The sequence below is a fragment of the Nematolebias whitei genome, chromosome 7, assembly GCF_014905685.2.
Source record: "Nematolebias whitei isolate Nwh7 chromosome 7, NemWhi1, whole genome shotgun sequence".
NCBI lineage: Eukaryota > Metazoa > Chordata > Actinopteri > Cyprinodontiformes > Rivulidae > Nematolebias > Nematolebias whitei.
This window is the reverse complement of record NC_056504.1, coordinates 45926309-45941254: the sequence shown is the minus strand read 5'-3', so window position 1 is coordinate 45941254 and position 14946 is coordinate 45926309. Positions and strand designations below refer to the sequence as shown.

General features: G+C 40.9%; 1 protein-coding gene across 1 annotated transcript in view; it reads left to right on the top strand.

Moving 5' to 3' along the window:
• arhgef10la (Rho guanine nucleotide exchange factor (GEF) 10-like a) overlaps window positions 1–14946 on the top strand; it is a 138876-nt gene that overhangs the window by 105175 nt on the left and 18755 nt on the right. Inside the window, exons 16-19 of the mRNA XM_037678961.1 lie at window positions 5446–5654; window positions 6419–6581; window positions 7576–7579; window positions 11851–11993. Coding sequence (XP_037534889.1) covers window positions 5446–5654; window positions 6419–6581; window positions 7576–7579; window positions 11851–11993 — 519 coding nt within the window. The remainder of the gene's footprint in view (window positions 1–5445; window positions 5655–6418; window positions 6582–7575; window positions 7580–11850; window positions 11994–14946) is intronic.

The following is a 14946-nucleotide window of genomic DNA, read 5'->3' as shown; positions in this document are numbered from 1 at the left end:
CTGCTCCAACATGCAGACACCTTGAGCGGCGCAATTCTATTAACGTTTGCAACGCAAATTTTTTTTAGCTAACAGATTATGGGTTAGCAAAGCTAACTTTAGCTGTGCCCACCATTGTTTCTAAGCAACATTTTTTTGTATAAAAGGTGCTTCCTGTTATCTTGCGCTATCAGCATTTTAGGGAGCTTTGTCCTTTGAGATCCTTAAAAACACATCATTACAGATGACCTACGAACCCCGAGATCTGTTCCTTTCTACCATCAGACGGAGTTATCCTGTTAAATCAGGTTAGAAATCGGAAAGATTGGACCAAGGTACTGATTCTAAAAGCTTTCTGTTTCTTTCCACGGACCATCTCTTTGGACAGCTACTACCGGTAACAGTTGCAAACACCCGAGCACGCAGCCGATGACTTCACACCAGGGATTGGGCAAAGGCAGCAGTGTGGCGCTTGGTGCGCTCTTCCGCTTTATCCTCTTCTAAAACAAATAATGGATCTCCCGTTTCCTCATCAGAGTTCTTTGTCTCAGACTCTTTTCTTTTTTCTTTCTGCTTGTTTCTGTTTGAGAAGGTTCTGATGCAACAATTTTATCTATTTCTGGCTCTCCGGCTCCATCCTCCACCTCAAAAAGAAGCTGAAGCTTCACGTTCAAAAATCGCCTCATTTTGACTGAAACACACTAAATACACTACACTATACCCAAACTATAAGATCCAAACTTGATAAATATAACGTTTCTCAAATCTCATTATTCACTCCTGCTCTTGCTGTCTCTATTAACGCCAAACATTTCTTTTTCTTCCTGTAGATTTTTTACAGATTACAAATAACTTTGGGTCTCAGTCATAAAGGAGGTGGGGGGTTGTTTGTTTGTTTGATGTGGATGGGGGTGAGAACAGATGGGGATGGGAGTGTTTTCTTCATGAGACTGCCCATCTTTGCAGCTGTCTCTGGCCTTTACAATAGAAACCTTGTGGTCTTGCATGACCATATCCCTGGCATGACATTGCACTGCATATGGAAGGGAAGAGGCCGTTTCCAAAGCCACAACTGAAACGGCTTGAAATTACCAAAGCAGTTTGCATTTGTTTTCAAAGTTTGCCACAAAAGTATGTATTGGTTTTGTCTCTATCATATTTCACTGGATGTGTAGTAAGACGACATGGGTGTTGGTCTTTAATGATACACATGTGACTTCAGAAAGTGGATGATGATGTTTAGGTCAAGGTTGTGTTTTTAGGTCATATTTTACGAAAACAACTTGAAATGGATTATTTTAAGGTTTTTATTTTAAATTAAAGTTTCAGACAAGTAGTAGCTTATTTTTTTTATGGCTGTTCACTTCTTGAGGGGTCGCCACAGTGAACTAACTCGCACAAAGACTTGGCAATTGTTTTTACGCCGGATGCTGTTCCCGACGCAACCACTGACCACCGAGCTACCACAGCCCTCTGTGTGGAGCAGATGGTGGGGGTTAAGAGCCTTGCTCAAAGGGCCCAGAGTGGGGCAAATGAAGTGGGAGGCAGGTGTGGGTGTTTCAACTTTCCATCCCACATTTTGATGTTGGTCCGTGGAGTTGAACCGACGACTCTCCGATCACAGGCCCACCTTTAACCTTTGAGCCACTACTCCCCCTAAACAATAGCTTACTCTATATTACATATTTTGAATTGTTCTGAGAGTTTACTTGAATAGAGTTGTTTTTAAACTTATGAGTGAAATATGTGCCAAGTCAAATAAGGAGTTTGCAAATCCTTTTTTTAGTCCAAATTATAGTTTTTGAAGGAAAACAATAGTTTATCTTTTAAAAAATGCTGAGTTTGGATGAGGATGTAAGTAAGTATGTATGTTGGGGGGGGGGGGGTATTAAAATTGTACATTGCTCAGTGAGTCTGCATCTTTTGATTGAATTATAATTGTGTTTATTGGCAGAGACAGATGATTTTTCCAAATTACGGTTGGAAGCCTTTGCTGCTCGGTAATCTGGAGACGTCTCCCCGTGGAGACCTGTGGGCTGTAGCTCCTTTACGATGAAAGCATTTTAAACGGAAGTCTTAAAAAAAGTCATCTTGGAGGTCTTTGTTGTTAAAACTAAAATCTCTAGAGTGAATTTAATGTGCGGTGCATTTCTGCTAACTCCAAAAGCGCTGAAAACCAACCATGCAAACAATACAAGCAGATCTTTTTTGGACTGAAAACCACTGGCCTTACCCCACCAATTATTGAGAGACACTAAACAGTATATGTAACCAAGAAATGAAAAAAGAAAAACAAAGACGGAAAAAAATGTTTTCCTCGAGAATTAAATTCAGTGTTATTAACAACAATAATTATTATAATTATAATCATAATGATTGTGAAGGCCTGTGGTTCCAGTATGAATAATTAGCAGCTGAGCTTTCCCTCCTCCAGTTGGTTCTACCTCCCTGGCAGGCTTGTCAAATAAGGAATGACACTAATCATATTAAAGTGAGATGGGCTATAGGGATTTCTGCACGCTTTGATCAGAGTAATGACATTGTGTCTAATCAGCTTGATACTGCACTGTTTTCCTGGCTGCCTCCACCTTCCTTGTCCCACTTTTCTTTATTTCCTGCTCCTAATTTGTGAAACATTTGTCAAATCTTGCTGTTTTGCTCATGAGCTTCTCTATTTGTGGCATTTAGCACTAAAGCATTTAAGTGTCCACAGTAAGAATAATAAAAATGTATCCATTTCACTGAAAGAATAATTTAAATTACATTGAATTTTGGGAGCACAAACAAGCAGAATGCATGTCAGTGGTTTTATTGTTTATCTTTTTCTTCTTCTTCTGTCACATTTTCCCTCTTCAGGGGTCTCCACAGCGAGTCATCCTCCTCCATCTCACTCTGTCCTCACTCCAACTACCTCCATGTCCTTTCTAACTGCTTCCATGTATCTCCTCTTTATCTTTTTCCTGGCAGCTGGATTTCTAACATCCTTCTACCAATATACCTATTGTCCCTCCTCTGGACATGTCCAAACCACTGTCCCTCCTCTGGACATGTCCAAACCATCTCAGTCTGGCCTCCCTAACTTTATCTCCCAGTTCTTCAACCTGTTCTGTACCTCTGATGATCTTATTCCCAATCTTGTCCATCCTTGTCACTCCTAAGGAGAACCTCAACATCTTCATTTCTGCCACTTCCAGTTCTTTCTCCTGTCTTTTTGTCCATGTCTCTGTCTCCAGACCATACGACATACACAACTGTCTTGTAAACCTTTCCTTTGACCTTTACTGAGACCCTTTTGTCGCAAATCACTCCTGAATCTTTTCTCCATCCACTCCATCCTGCCAGGATTCTCCTTTTCTCCTCTTTACCACACTCCTCATTTTCCTGGACAACTGACCCCAAGTCCTTGAAGTTCTGCATCTTTATGATCTCTGCTCCTTGTAGCCTCACTGTTCCTCCCTCTCGTTCACACACATGTACTCTGTCTTACTATGGCTGACTTTCATTCCTCTTCTTTCAAGTGCATACCTCCACCTCTCCGAGTTCTCTTCCACCTGTTCCCTGTTCTCACCAGAGATCACAATGTCATCTGCAAACATCATAGTCCACGGGGATTCCTGCCTGACCTCATCTGTTAGTCGGTCCATCACCAGAGCAAACAAGAAGGGGCTCAGAGCCGATCCTTGATGCACTCCCACCTCCACCTTGAAACTATCTGTCACTCCTACAGCACATCTCACCACTGTCCTGCTGTCCTCGTACATGTCCTGCACCAGTCTAACATACTTCTCTGCCACTCCAGATTTCCGTTTCATTTGTTTATAAGGGTTTTAATTTTCACAGGCAAATTGTTCTATTCCTTTAAGTAAATGTCACACTTTGTCTGGGCACTATTTTAAATAGTTATGAAGAAGTCAGAGAATTCTGTTGACATGGGATAGTGACCACTGTGAAGTGAATGTAAAAATTGTGAAGGAGTCTGGGTAAGTGGGTCCTGCCTCTGGCTCTTGTACCTCTGTCACTTGAAAGGTACGCTTTTATTGGAGGCCCCCTTGCTGCTAGATAAGTGCCCCCTATCTTCTTTTCACCATGTGTATCAAACCATTATTTGTTCTGGCTCATTCTCAAGAGCCCAAAGGATTGCTTCTGTCCAGATTTAGTGTGCTGATACAAATCAAACAAATGATTGCATGCAAATAAGGGTGAGTGTCGAGGAGAGAAGCTAAAGACTATATTTAGCTCATCTCACAATCGCACAACATGGTTTATACAGAGACATTTTTTGTTGCCGTTTTTGCAGCAAGCCACTGTGTCTTTTATTTTATTTTTTCCTGAAAAGACATAACATTTTATCTGAATACTGACACAGGTCTCCTGCAGGCGTAATGATTTAAATCATATTGAAAACCGACAGCAACACATTAACTGTTTGCCAATGAAAGCAATGCCACCTTTATTGGGGTTTCATCAGAGGAAGGTTGGATGGCTCCTGCTTTTTTATTTCACTCAACGTTAGCACAGATAGGTTTAAACAAAGCATGCTGCAGCTTTGGACCCTATAGCTGTGGCACATGGGAAGTCAAGCCTCTATACGGGGCAGACACAGCCTGTGCATCACCATGGGGTGCTTATGATTGGTCGAACTTTTTTGTGAACATCTAAGATTGTTTTCTTCTTTAGTAGGAATGCATTTTCACTGCCTGTTTTCTTTTGGAAAAATTCAGCAAAGGCATCCTTCGGCATTGATTGGGAGAAGCCGTCTCCAGCCTAAGCCAGTGAGCACTCCCAGCTGTCAACAGCTCTGCTTTAATACTCATCTGTGCTTCTTCATTAGCACTGAGAGCAGGGCCTTGAAGTGTTCAGTGTGACCTTGCATATGTTACTTTTATAAGTCAGTTGGATTAATTGAAAACGATTTCATAGTAATTTTTTTCATCATTTGCAACAATAGATCACTCGGTCTTAAAAGCGTTGAGGAACTTCCTCATTGTCAGGCGGCTCAAAGCCTTTCAGCAACTTAGACGAGTCTCTGTTCTTCAGCGATGAAACGATTGCCGCCATTTTAATAACTGTTTGATCTTCTAAAGATCACTTGGCGAATTTATTACATAATGTGGTTTAAAAGGGGTGCCACAAGAAAGGGAGTGCGGATAAGAAATGACAAGATCTGCTCGGATCAGTGATCCAAATCTTTCTTTAAACTTAAGTTGATGATGTGCAGAAAATGTCCAACAGAGGAGACCTTATCCTCTGACCTTCACAGTTTGATTATGACAATGAAAATATAATTTTAAGATGATCTCGGAAAGACTTACCTGGTTTTGATCGCTGCCGTTGTGGATCGTTTTTTTTCGATTTTCAGCAGTATAGCCTATTTTTGATGTCAGGATCAGTCCATCAGCACAGCTTAACATAAGGGGATTTGTTTTTTTATTTATTTTTTTTAATGAAGTTTTCTGTTTCCTACAGGTTGCTGGTGGAGGCGAAGGCTCTCAAGGCCACATAGAGATATTTTCCCTCAACAGACCCACCCCAAGGTATGTGAAAAGCCTGCAGGTGGACTCACCTGTCCGATGTCTGGAGTATGCACCAGCACCTTCACCGGCAGAGGAGACGGGAATGCAGAAGGCTGCCTCAGGGATCAGTACCAACATTTGTGTCGGATTGGAAGATGGCCGGTGAGACTTGTCTTTAACAATAAGGACAAAACGCTTTTCAGTATACCCTGTATCTCCTGCTGTAAAATAATACCCAGTATTATCTTTGGTCGTGCTCCTCTGAGACTTCCAGCCGCACAGATTTGCTTGTCAATATTTCATCAAAACAAGAAGTCTGAGTTGATATCACAGCAAAAGCATCAATACTGCTACTTGTGCTGAGATCAGTTTCATTTTTAAATCCAATAAACCTTTTGATTCCCACACAATGGGGATCAAAAGGTTTAGAGGAGAGATTTAATCTCAGTCTCATGTCACAGTCACAGTGAATATATTTTTTCTCTCTCAGATAAGATTTGCACCGTACATTACCATTTTCTGCAATTTTAATTAACTGTAGTGATATTTTTTGAAGTTACCAAAATTAAACGTCTGTGTTTGCTGACACATTATCTTCAAGTAAAAGTGACTGTCCTGGGAAAAATAATTTAAAAAATGCACACGGCAAAATAAAAAGAAAGGGAAAAATAATTCAGCGTTTTAGATCATTCGAACACATGTCAGCTGAACGTTTTCTTTTGGCAGAGGAACAAACACCAATGTGCATTTGTCATTCTGAAGAAGACGATAAGATGCAGCAAAGTTCAGTTTGTCATTCAAACACGCACAAGCCATAGTGGCTCCATGTATGCACTGTTAAATCAAACTGTATGGAAACGAAGCACTCTGTCGTTTCGAATGACACTCATTCATCATGTTGGCTTGTGCTCCTCATGTTCTTCCAGCATCCTGGTCTATGGGAGTGTTGACACCGCAGCGCAATGCCTGCTGACCCTCCAAAACCCAGAGGGCTGCCCTGTGCTGTGCCTCAAGCACTCCTCTCGCTTCCTCTTTGCGGGCCTGCAGAATGGGATGGTGATGGTTTATGGAAGAAATGACAGTGGTGAGGTTCCCTTGAGCTTGTTCTGTTTCTACACTTACGGCTTTTGGTTTAGTGACAATGTGTTGGGGAGCCGTTCCTTCTCTTCAGCGTGTGGTCTTATTTTTTGTTGCAAAAGTAATAATTGTTGCATAAAAAAAAAAAAGTAAATAAATCATGTGATAAGTCAAGTCAAGGTTCTTTAATGTCATTCGCACCACATGTGGTACGTGAGGTGGAACTAAATTGTGTACACAGGGTCCCGATAAGACGGGTTGTGGTGGAACAGAGGTTAGAGAAGGTGGGCCTGTCATCAGAAGGTTGCTGGTTCAACTTCCCAGACCGACAACATCAAAATGCAGGTTGGAAATGTGAAGCACTCACACCTGTCTTCACTCTCATTTGCCCCATTCTGGGCCTTTGAGCAAGGCCCTTAACCTCCACCATCTTCTCCCCTGCATGCGCTAGATGGCAGCTCTGCTCCACACAGAGGGCTGTGGTAGCTCAGTGGTCTGTGGTTACGTCAGGAAGGGCATCTGGCATAAAAATAATTACCAAGTCTTCATGTGAGTTAGTTCACTGTGGTGACCCCTGAAGAAGGGAGCAGCCGAAAGAACAAAAAAATATATAAATAAATAATAAATCACTGATGAGGGTTTTTTTTCTTTCTAATACTGTAATACAGTAGTCTCTTGTTTACTGTGGGGGATCCGTACCCTGCAGACCCACGATAAGTGAAAAACCCTGAAGTAAGAATAGTAGTACAAGTAGTAAGTAGTAGTTAATTTTATTATATATATTCTAAACGCTCTAAAAGAGCACAGAAGGTCATGATTTAGCTCTCTGCCTCAGCTGATCTCTGCCACCTGCGAGCGCTCTTGGCCATGCCCACTTCTTCGGCACAAAGTTTATCCTGAAGTTTGGTCTGCACAAAGGTGCAGCAGGTGCTAAATAATTAAAAAATATATATATTTTAAATAAAAATTCCATGCCGATTGTGTGGCTCATCCATCAATCAGCAAGTTGTGTGTCATATCCAATTTTATTTTGAAAAACCGCGATAGAGCAAGTCCGCCATAAACGAACTGCATTGCGAAACTGTGGTATTTTTGCTCAAGGTTATTCTACCACCTGTTTCTCTTACAGGCTTATACCAATAGTTAGACATTTGTTTTAAATGAAAACGGTCACTTGTATTGCAGCTTAAATGTTGCAGCACTTACAAATCTAACTGTCTTCATGAGTGTGGCTTTTAAGCCAGTGTCACCAAGTCACACAGTCAGAAAGCATTTTAAAACCATGTACACATGGAATACTTTGCAAGGAGTATTTACTGACAGGAGATCATCCAGCATTTCGTCTTTGCCATTTCTGTCGAGTTTGGTGACAAAGTCCTAATTGTTCCAAACGTTTGTGTACATAAAAACTGTTTTCCACCTTGAATTAATGAGCACAAATGTTTTGTGATTTGTTGCTTTACATTTCTGCAAACATCTTGTTGCATTCTAATTATTGTTTAATGCATTTGACTTTTAAATAATTGTGCCGTGCACGCTATGTGTTTTTTTTTCCCCTTCGGAATAGGGATGCACAATATTATCGGCATGGTATTGATATTGGCCGATATTAGCAATAAAGTTAAAAATCGGACATTGGCCATTCCATCAAAATAACTCACTGATATAAAAGGTGCTGTTTATATATTATTATTATATATGGCACAGTTTTTGTATGACTGTTCGAGTTTTGTTGCTGTGTTAGAGATAGTAAATGTCATGAATAAATTTGACATTAAACAAAATCCAAGTTAAAGTGTTACATCATCTTCAGCCCCCTTTTTGGCATCTGGCATTTGATAATCGGCCTACTTGAGAAAGACCATACAGAGTAATGTAGCGTTTTAATTCCACAGCAGAGAAAGCTATGTAGTCTCTTTAAGTAGGTCTAGGAAAAAAATATCAGTATTGGTAACGGCCAAATAAGTTTTAACATATCGGACATCGGCCAAAAATCCAATATCATGCATCCCTACTTCGGAAATCTAATTTCCAGAATGAATACTTTATGATTTAGTTGACAAAATGTTCACTTGAGAATCACTTTCTTTGCAAGCCTATATTTTATTTTTCCCATTTTCAGTTATTTTTCACACCTGCTGTAAATAAGAACATAGCACTTCACCATGTGGTCGATGGCATGCCATGTTTAGTCAGGCATTGCACAAGACCAATGGAGCTTAACACCATCTCAGCAGAGGTTGCAGTCTTCACAGCCAGCGGGAGCACAATAGCTCTATCAGTGGGTTCCTTTTACCTGGCCAAAGTATGTCAGCGTGCCTGCCTGCCTCCTGTGTTCCCTTCTCCTTCCAAGCAGAGAGAATGATTAATTACACCAACCTGCTGCATGCTGATTAAATATTACTGTTCTTGCTTTATAGATATATGTTAAAAAAAAAAAAAAGGACTGGAGAAAAGCTCCAGAAGGTGTCAGGGGAATATTTGTGCATTTGGCACATCTGTTGACGATTCATGCCCTTGTGGAGCGTAGTAGTGTCATAAAAATAAGTTTGGAAACACCAAGGTTACACCTGAGACTTGTGTAAAAAAAAAAAAATCATATATGCATTTTATTGTTTGTCAGCGGTGGATTTGCTCTAACTTTCCTCACTTTTCCTCACTGAGACATTCACGTCAAACTTCATGTCGGCTTGCAGTGAAAATACTACTCAAGATGAGGTGGAGACGTTTGGTTCCCTGTGACAGGCTTGTTGGGGAAAAAATGAAGCATAGTCATGGCCTTAGTTAGCATAAGGGAACATGTGGACATTTACAGGAGTTAATTTTGAAAAGGTGGAAAAATGACCTTTAGAACATGCCAAACAATTAACCTGTGGAAGTCAGAAGGTATTGTAAAGCTATTCTTCTATGAAAGGCAGAAATAAACAACTCAAAATGTTAATTAAATGGCTGAATGATCCCTTTCTTTAACTTTTACTTCATTAATGCACAGCTAAAGAAAGTCCTATGAAATTCCCTTTAAAATATGCCATTGTGGCCCCTGCAACGTACGTCCCCGTGAATTAAATTCAAAGCTGCAGAGTCTGCTCTATTGTCTCGTGTCATGAAGTGAAGAAGGGGAATTGGAAATAGCCTCCATCGTCTGTTTGTCTGTCCATCCATGCATGTTGTGAGCACTATAACTAGAAAGAATACATGTGGTATCGGCTTACGTTTTGGTGTATGGCAATATCTAGACATAAGAAAAGTACCTTTCGAAAATTGGATTGCCATATAAAAATCCAAGATGGCTGCCACCATGTAAGTATATATGTTAACCTTTTGAGCTGGTTAACATTTCCAACTTCCATTTTGGTGTGTGGCTGCATCCAGGAGTAATAAAAGGTCAAAGTCAAAAACTGGGTTGCCAAGTCCAAATTCCACAAACCACTGCATTGACCTCTCCACTCTATCCCTATCAGAAAAACAAAGAGTCACTAATCTGGGCATGATAATGGACCCTTCCCTGAGACTTAGCAATCATGTAAACATGATTGTTAAATCATGTTTTTTCCAACTGAGGCAGCTGTCTAAACTGAAGCCCATATTGTCCAAAAAGAACCTGGAGACAGTAATACATGCATTCATTGCATCTAGGCTTGATTACAGCAATTCGCTCCTGTTTGGTATAAGTCAGACCTCCATTGCATGACTACAACTGGTCCAGAATGCAGCAGCCCGATTTTTAACCAGTACAGGCAAAAGAGAGCACATTACACCAGTTTTGGCCTCACTGCACTGGCTACCGGTTCACCTTCGAATCCAGTTCAAAATACTCCTGTATGTCTACAAATCACTGAACAGTGTCACATCCCCCCCCCCCCCCCCCATCTCTCTGATTTGCTACAACCGTATGTCCCTCCACGTTCCCTGAGGTCAGTGGACCAGTTGCTCCTCACAGTTCCAGGAACTCGTCTTAAGCGCAGAGGTGACAGGGCCTTCTCTGTAGCAGGACCAAGACTTTGGAATGAGTTACCTCTGATTGTCAGACAGGCCCCCTCCCTCTCGGTTTTCAAATCCCGTTTAAAAACCCACTACTATTCAGTAGCATTCAACACCAGAGGATCTGTGTTTTGAACCTGTACGCTCCACACTGGTTTGTCGTCATATTTATTATCTGCATCGTTTTTATGTCTATATTCTGATTTACTTCATTTTGTATATTGCTTTGTGTGTTGCCTGCTGTTCTGCCTGTACAGCACTTTGGTTAGCCTTGTCGCTGTAAGTGCTCTATAAATAAAATGGTATGGTATGGTAAATTCAAGATGGCCACCACCGCCATATTTGTATTTAAACTGACAACCTCTATCAATTTAAGAAACTATGCTTTCTAGTTTTTATATTTCTTCAAAGTCTAGTTATAAGTATAGTCAAATTATTGAGGTGGCCCTCGGGGTGACCGAAGATTAATCTATGGTGGCTAAGGCCACCATTGGCCACCCCCTGGCTCTGTCATTGTGCCTAGTGGTGAATAGAGTTGCTCCCTGCACTTGCCAGGATCAGTCACTCTGCGCTGTCTCGGAAAAAAACGAGACAAAACAAAACCCCTCTTCTTATACACAGAGTAACTCCTAGGCACTTGAATATCTTGCACCAAAAACATTAAGGTTTATGTGCATTCCCTTTTCCGTTCCAGTCTGGAAAAACACTCACCCCGAAAACTACAAACATTCACTGTTCAAATCCCTCAGTGATGGGAGACATCAGCATTCTGCTTGTTTTCATACTAGCGAAGCAAAACAGTCAGAGATGACATTGAGAACGGACGTTTTTTAGCTTTATTTTTCCAAACTGGAAATGGAACTGATGATAAAACAGTAGTAATGTAGCATTAAAGTGTACTCCAGACTTATTAGTGTGGGCGGTGAGAGTGTAAATGCTGTCTTGCGCAGTGTGTGGTGCTTTAGAGTGTTTGGTTATTTTAGTCAAGCAGTATTTTGTTCCATCTTGTATTTTGTTTAGCAGAGATTTAAAAGAAAAGCCTCTGCTGGTATGTTTTCCCCGATGCTTCAGCTGGACAAAGTTGAACATTTTATTTCAATAATAAATGAACTTCCTGTGCTACTAGTAGAAGAAACTGAGTATTTTTGTCTCGCTCAATGGGATAGTTTACCACATGTTCTTACATCTGTTCCAGAGTTCTTTCTGAGCCGTTGATTGTGTGGTCCCGTCTTTTTTGAACATTTATTTTCATCTTTGAATTGTAATAGTCAAAGTCTGAATGTATTTTCTGTTTTCACAGATGATCTTTGGAACCCTGACTCCTGCAGTCGTGTAAGCCTGGGATCAGAACCAGTTTGTATTTTGCTGGTTCTGGATGAATCGGTGTGGGCAAGCTGTGGGAACTCTGTCACTGTTATCGACATCTCCAGCCTCACAACCCAGGTAAATCGCAAAATGTTTGCTTAAATGAAGCTTACACTCTTAGCTATTTCTTAATATGCACCTCCCTTATACCTTTTCTTAAGATTAGAGAATTTAGGAATGGGCTCTATTGTCAATACCATTCCAACAGCTTTTCATTATGATCCTAATGGTCATGTTGAAAGGAGGAACTACATCTACAAGGTATTGTTTTGTCTTTCCTTATTTCTGTGAAACATTTGAGGACATTTTCTCCTTTCGTTTTTGGAAAGATTTATGAATAAAACCTGAGAGAGCCCACAATCTAATCTGCTGTGTCGTTGAGATTTACTGCTGCCGGTGCTGCAACATGGACAACAAATCCGGCCCCCTGTAGATTCATGCGATGTGTGTGTTAGAGCTCAGGTACACAAATGAGTGAGCTCTGGGTGATGACACCTTTATTGGCCAAACATCATCCTGGCACTTGTGTCTGTCAAACTTTGCATTTTGTTTTGTGTGTGTAATCATCCTCTACAGCCTTTTTTTCTTTATTTTTTTTTGTTTGTCATCAGAAGTGTAGAGCAGGAAGGCTTCTCCAGCTGTGGTGGATGATAATGAACAGCATAAAACAAACTCTTTTGGGTAAAGTAAATAAGGTCTTCGTGTCAAGCTGCAAACCATTACCACTTAATTATAGCTCCCAGATGGGATTGTTCATAGCTTTACAACTAGGTTGAGTTTTTACTTTACTTTTATTATGCCAAAATGGATCTAATAAACAAAGTAAAGCTCTAAAAATCAACAAAATATTTTTAGTACACATCTGTTTTTGTACACCTGTCGAAGGCGGGACGTATTGTGATATAGTCTCAGTACGTACATTCATAAACGTTCTCTTGTCTGGCCCATAACTTCAAGGTCAGGGTCACAAATCAAGGTCAAATATTATACATTATACAAGGTCCTGCTTGTCTGGACTATAACCTCTGATCCGCTCAAGATAGCTGTGAGGGAGGCAAAGGACACGTGGACAGGTTTCCAGTCCATCACAGGGACACATAGAGACAAACGAGACAAACAGCCATTCACACTCTCACTCACACCTAGGGACAATTTAGAGTTATCAATCAGCCTAACATGCATGTTTTTGGTCTGTGGGAGGAAACCGGAGTACTTGGAGAAAACCCACGCATGCACGGAGAGAACATGCAAACGCCACCCAGAAAGGTCCCGGGCCGGGATTTGAACCGGCGACCTTCTTGCTGAGAAGCAACAGCACTGTGCCACCATGCCACCCTAACTATAAGTTCAAGGTCACAAATCAAGGTCAATGTTTAAACAAGGTCTTTGCTTATTCGGGCCATACCATCTGAGCCGATCCAGATAAGTTAACAAAACTTGATATACATATGCATCAAGGTCTGAAATCAAGTTCAAATGTTATACAAGTTACAAACCGGATTCCAAAAAAGTTGGGACACTACACAAATTGTGAATAAAAACTGAATGCAATGATGTGGAGGTGCCAACATCTAATATTTTATTCAGAGTAGAACACAAATCACAGATCAAAAGTTTAAACAGAGAATGTATCATTTTAAGGGAAAAGCTGTTGTTTCCAAATTTCATGGTGTCAACAAATCTCAAAAAAGTTGGGACAAGTTCATTTTTACCACTGTGTGGCATCCCCACTTCTTCTTACAACACTCAACAGACGTCTGGGGACAGAGGAGATCAGTTTCTCAAGTTTAGAAATAGGAATGCTCTCCCATTCATGTCTAATACAGGCCTCTAACTGTTCAATCGTCTTGGGCCTTCTTTGTCGCACCTTCCTCTTTATGATGCACCAAATGTTCTCTATAGGTGAAAGATCTGGACTGCAGGCTGGCCATTTCAGTACCCGGATCCTTCTCCTACGTAGCCATGAGGTTGTGATTGCTGCAGAATGTGGTCTGGCATTATCGTGTTGAAAAATGCAGGGTCTTCCCTGAAAGAGATGACGTCTAGATGGGAGCATATGTTGTTCTAGAACCTGAACATAGTTCTATGTATTAATGGTGCCTTTCCAGACATGCAAGCTGCCCATGCCACAAGCGCTCATGCAACCCCATACCATCAGTGATGCAGGCTTCTGAACGGAGTGTTGATAACAACTTGGGCTATCCTTGTCCTCTCTGGTCTGGATGACATGGCGTCCCAGTGTTCCATAAAGAACTTCAAATCGTGACTCATCTGACCACAGAACAGTCTTCCATTTTGCCACACTCCATTTTAAATGACCCCTGGCCCAGTGCAAACGTCTGAGCTTGTGGAGCTTGCTTAGAAATGGCTTCCTCTTCGCACTGTAGAGTTTCAGCTGGCAACGGCGGATGGCACGGTGGATTGTGTTCAATGACAATGCTCTCTGGAAGTATTCTTGAGCCCATTCTGTTATTTCCTTGACAGTGGTATTCCTGTTTGAGGTGCAGTGACGTTTAAGGGAGATCACGAGCACCCAGTAGAGTTTTACAGCCTTGACCCTTACGCACAGTGATTGTTCCAGATTTTCTGAATCTTTTGATGATGTTATGCACGGTTGATGATGATAACTTAAAAGTTTGCTATTTTACGCTGGGTAACACCATTCTGGTATTGTTGCACTATCTTTCTGCGCACCAATGGTGGAATTGGTGATCCTCGTACCATCTTGGCTTCTGAGAGACACTGACACTCTGAGAAGCTCATTTTATACCCAATCATGTTGTCAATTGACCTAATTAGTGTTAATTGGTCTTCCAGCTGTTCGTTACTTTTTCCAGCCACTTCTTGCTACTTGTCCCAACTTTTTTGGGATTTGTTGACACTGAAATTTTGAACCAACATATTTTTTCTTTAAAATGTTACGTTTACTCAGATTAAACTTTTGATCTGTCCTCTATGTTATATTACGAATAAAATATTGGCATTTGCCATCTCCACATCATTGCATTCAGTTTTTATTCACAGTTTGTTT